The 4,732-nt window shown below is 46.6% G+C and overlaps 1 protein-coding gene across 1 annotated transcript; it reads left to right on the top strand.

The window, feature by feature from the left end:
* Window positions 1-721: 721 nt before the first annotated feature.
* On the top strand, window positions 722-1,679 carry LOC123094289 (oxalate oxidase GF-2.8-like). Its single transcript, XM_044516331.1, has one exon. It carries the CDS (start codon window positions 800-802, stop codon window positions 1,496-1,498), a length of 699 nt encoding a protein of 232 aa, XP_044372266.1. The 5' UTR covers window positions 722-799; the 3' UTR covers window positions 1,499-1,679.
* Window positions 1,680-4,732: the final 3,053 nt, after the last annotated feature.

The following is a 4,732-nucleotide window of genomic DNA, read 5'->3' on the forward strand; positions in this document are numbered from 1 at the left end:
GTAGTTTTCTGTCACGTTTCCGCGAATTGTGATAGTTTTTGGTTAAATACTCGCCGCGGCCAGAGACTTCCTCCCATTTCTGACGATCGGTCATGCTATGCGCTAAACGTTGGCAAATGTCTCTTCAGCGAGTAAACAACTAGAGATAAACCCGGCGGAACAACTAGAGATAAACTCGCAGAAATCCTGGCATGCACCGTGGTCACTTGTTTGATCAGAGTAACACATTATGATTTCCAGTGCATCAATTTAAACTCGCTCATTGTGTTGAAAAGTTCAGACGAGATTTCAGAGACACGGCTTATTCATTTTACATCCTCTCTCTTTTGCTGTTGAATGAAGACCTTGGCATTTCACCACCAGCACGCCCCTGAACTTCGTATGATTGACGGCTAGAGGTGTGCACGAATATTATGAAACCCGCCGTTTCCAAGCGCAATACTCCATTGAGATACACCTCCTCCTTGTCTCTGTTCGTCGGTCCCATTTCCTTAGCAGCCGGCAGTGGCCTTGACTCTGACCATGCCCCCTTCTCCATTTTCATCACAAGCTAGCTGATACTGACGCAAGTAATATATGTTAAATAAAACTCCCTGCCTCGTGTGTCCATTTGCACATGCATGCAGTGACGACATGCACACGCATAGCTAGCTCCATGTATCCACTGCTCCCCTATATAAAGTTATAAACGACTACATATGCCTTACCACTCACTCATCCACCACCTCTTAGCAGCAACCACCACTGCCATAGAAACTCTAGCTCATCAGTCCTAGCTAGACTTGTTGCATAGCCAGCAATGGGGTACTGTAAAACCCTAGCAGTTGGCCTGTTCGCCATGCTGCTCCTTGCTCCGGCCGTCCTGGCGACCGACCCCGACCCTCTCCAGGACTTCTGCGTCGCCGACCTCGACGGCAAGGCGGTCTCGGTGAACGGGCACACGTGCAAGCCCATGTCGGAGGCCGGCGACGACTTCCTCTTCTCGTCCAAGCTGGCCAAGGCCGGCAACACATCCACCCCAAACGGCTTGGCTGTGACGGAGCTCGACGTGGCCGAGTGGCCTGGGACGAACACACTGGGCGTGTCCATGAACCGTGTGGACTTTGCGCCTGGAGGCACCAACCCACCACACATCCACCCGCGTGCCACCGAGATCGGCATCGTGATGAAAGGTGAGCTCCTCGTTGGAATCCTCGGCAGCCTTGACTCGGGGAACAAGCTCTACTCCAGGGTGGTGCGTGCTGGGGAGACGTTCCTCATCCCGCGCGGCCTCATGCACTTCCAGTTCAACGTCGGTAAGACCGAGGCTTCCATGGTCGTCTCCTTCAACAGCCAAAACCCCGGCATCGTCTTCGTGCCGCTCACCCTCTTCGGCTCCAATCCTCCTATTCCGACGCCGGTGCTCACCAAGGCGCTCCGGGTGGAGGCCGGGGTCGTGGAACTTCTCAAGTCCAAGTTCGCGCTGGGTTTTAATTCCTGGGAGCCTTCCCATAAATAATCAATACATAATTCTATATATGCATGCTAGCAAAATTTAAATAATTCTCAGCAGATGACATGTATTCAAGCTTCGGGTTAATCTCGCATGCAGTTGTAATAAGATTGAATAAGTTAGCCTCGTGGTTCAGTCATCAGAGCCAATACGAGGAATTGAAATGTACTACTTTTTATTGTCTTCATTGTTCTTTTCATTGAACGGAATATACAATTATCATTTTTGCATACTTATCCGGTTACCCTTTTATAAGTTAGACATGCTCTCAAGTCTACATTAACAAAGGGAAAGGTATCGGTACGGAGTCACGTCAACTTCGGATATAGACTAGGCTAAGAAACCAAGTCTTAAAATATTTACCGAGACTACTATGACGTGGTGAGCAATGTCTAAATCATTCAGAAAACATGTTCTCAAGTTACAGGTAGAAATGTACCAGACAATGCATTATAGCAATCTCCAAAATGTACAAAAAGAACATGAGAATGTTTTTCTACGAAATTCGTGCTATTTTTTGAGATTCGTGCTATTTTTTGGTTAATGTCAAAATTTATCTTGTTTCCTAATGTTTATCTTGTTTCAATGTGTATCATCATATTTCATTATGTACCAGTAATAAATGCACTTGTTTTAGATCAGAATTGTTGATAAATGATGATACACAACAAACCACTAGGATGCACTTTTAAACAAATGGGGAAAAACTAATGTAACACTTTGAAAAAAGATATCTCTTAACAACAACCAAAAAAGTAGTACGAAGCTCAAAACTTGGGTCAATAGGGTATATTGCGGGTACAATAATCTCATATCTATATCTTTTATGGACGTAAAATCATACTCATACCCTACCCATCTGGTTAATATACACGCCCATGCACATACCCTATGGGTTCCCATGCCCATGGATACCAATCGGGCGCAGATCAGTACAAGTCGAGTGGTGGTGTAATTGCTAATTTTATGTGTGACGGAGGTGTGAGCAACCGAGAGATTTCTAAGGTTGTGGAATTTGTTTTTTTAACACAATAAGGACACATACGCTCATACATACGCACATACATTCATTCATATGAACGCGCGCGCCCGCACACACACCCTATCCCTATAAGCACCTCTAAGAGATGGAGCCGGCACATCATCTTTTGATTGACGAATTCGTCACAGACGTCTTCATTATCGACGGAAACGTCTCATCCCACTGAACGCATATTACCGAAAGGCTTGAAATAAATTCAGGGAAATGCGACCACCAATGTCAAGTCTAGGACTTGAACGTTGATGGGTTGGGGATACTGTTGTCCTCCTAACCATCAACCATAGGTTGAAATTGGGTATTGGAAGATGGATGAGGGTGGGGGTACAGAGCTTACATAAAATGACGCGGTAACTTAGGTTTATAACACATTTTTTTGACAAAAGGTTTATAACACATGTGACCCAACGGTAAGATAATTGAATAGGGTTTGAACGTACTTGTTGACACAAAATCGTACACATGCCCTACCCATAATTAATGTGATGGTATTGGAAGATGGATGAGGGTGGGGGTACAGAGCTTACATAAAATGACGCGGTAACTTAGGTTTATAACACATTTTTTTGACAAAAGGTTTATAACACATGTGACCCAACGGTAAGATAATTGAATAGGGTTTGAACGTACTTGTTGACACAAAATCGTACACATGCCCTACCCATAATTAATGTGATAGGGTTTGTATACTTCCCATGGGCACAAAAATATGCCCCTACCCAATCGATATGGGCAGAGTATTTACGTGTATCCATGTCCATGTGTAAAATGGATATCCTTACTTGGAAATGTGGCTCTGGGTGCTGTAGATGGCAGCGCAGCTCGCAGCAACTCTTCCTTGTGAGCTGAGATGACACGGGAAGGTGAGAAGCGAAATGCCTCCATCGATGACAAGCAGCCATGCAGGTGCGTGCGGGGGACATCAACCTGGGGTTAGAGTATCTCAAGCCGCGCCCTCAACGGGCCCCCCAAGACCATTTTTTAGCGTCAGCGCTCAAAAAACAGCTCAGTCGCGCCTTCAGAAGCCCAATTTTTGCCAGTTAGGCCCGAAACTGGTGCCGGCGAACCCAAACCGAACCCGGCGCGCTTGGGGCGCTTGGGGGCGCATGTGCAATCGTTTTTGGCGCGGCAGCAGGCCTTTGTTTTTTAAGTAGATTTTATGTTTTCTATATGTAAAAAAACTGTCAAACGACTAAATATCGCCGAATCTATATAGTGTTTGTTGAATTTTGGCTGAATGTCTTTTTAAAAATATTTACAAAAAGTGCGCCTAGGGCGACCGGGGGCGGTGGGGAACCTGATCACCCTCACGCCGAAAACATCGCCGGTTCGCCCCCAAACGACGTTTCTAGCTCCTGTGGGGGCGACCGGCTGGAGATGCCCTTACTCCGGAGACTGGAGACAGGGATAGATCCGAGTCAGAGAGTCTGACTAGTAACAGCCCCCCGTTGATCACCACCAATCATGTTTTCCTTGTTTGGCTGGCGCCATATCTTTTTGGCCAATCGAATATTTAAACAGCAAGGAGACAGGCAGGGCCCAATATCTGCACTTGATTTGCTCACTGATCTGATCAGTCGTAGCCAATGAGAATCCCTTCTCTATGCCGACGTGCTATTATTGGCAGCAAGTCATCGATCGAGAAGTGAAACAAAACAAGAAGAGAACTACTCCGTATTTGAGAAAGATCCGGAGCCAGGCTCAGTTCAGGGTAGGTACGCCGCGGCCAGAGCCCAGAAACTTCCCGTTTCTGACGATCGATCATGCTATGCGCTAAACGTTAGCAGATGTCTCTTCAGCGAGTACACAACTAGAGATAAACCGGCGGACCACCCAACGGCTGCGTTGCGGATCGAGAATAGCTTGCACGTTGCTCCGGTTAGACCAATTAGCAAGTTCGGTTGAAATGGCAACACACGTCGCTGTTGAATGAAGACCCTGGCATTTCACCACCAGCACGCCCCTGAACCTCATATGATTGACGAGTATAGTAGAGGTGTGCACGGATATTGTGAATCCGTTTCCAAGCGCAGTACTCCAATGAGAAACACCTCCTCTTTGTCTCTGTTCGTTGGTCCCATTTCCTTAGCAGCCGGCAGTGGCCTTGACTCTCACCTTGCACCCAACTCCGTTTTCATCACAAGCTAGCTCATCCCCACGCAAGTAATATATGGTTAGTAAACTCTGCCTCGTGTCTCTAT

The sequence above is a fragment of the Triticum aestivum genome, chromosome 4B (genome assembly GCF_018294505.1).
Source record: "Triticum aestivum cultivar Chinese Spring chromosome 4B, IWGSC CS RefSeq v2.1, whole genome shotgun sequence".
Lineage (NCBI taxonomy): Eukaryota > Viridiplantae > Streptophyta > Magnoliopsida > Poales > Poaceae > Triticum > Triticum aestivum.

Coding starts and splice junctions, on each gene's coding strand:
- LOC123094289 (XM_044516331.1), top strand. CDS start 800: ATGGGGTACTGTAAAACCCTAGCAGTTGGCCTGTTCGCCATGCTGCTC.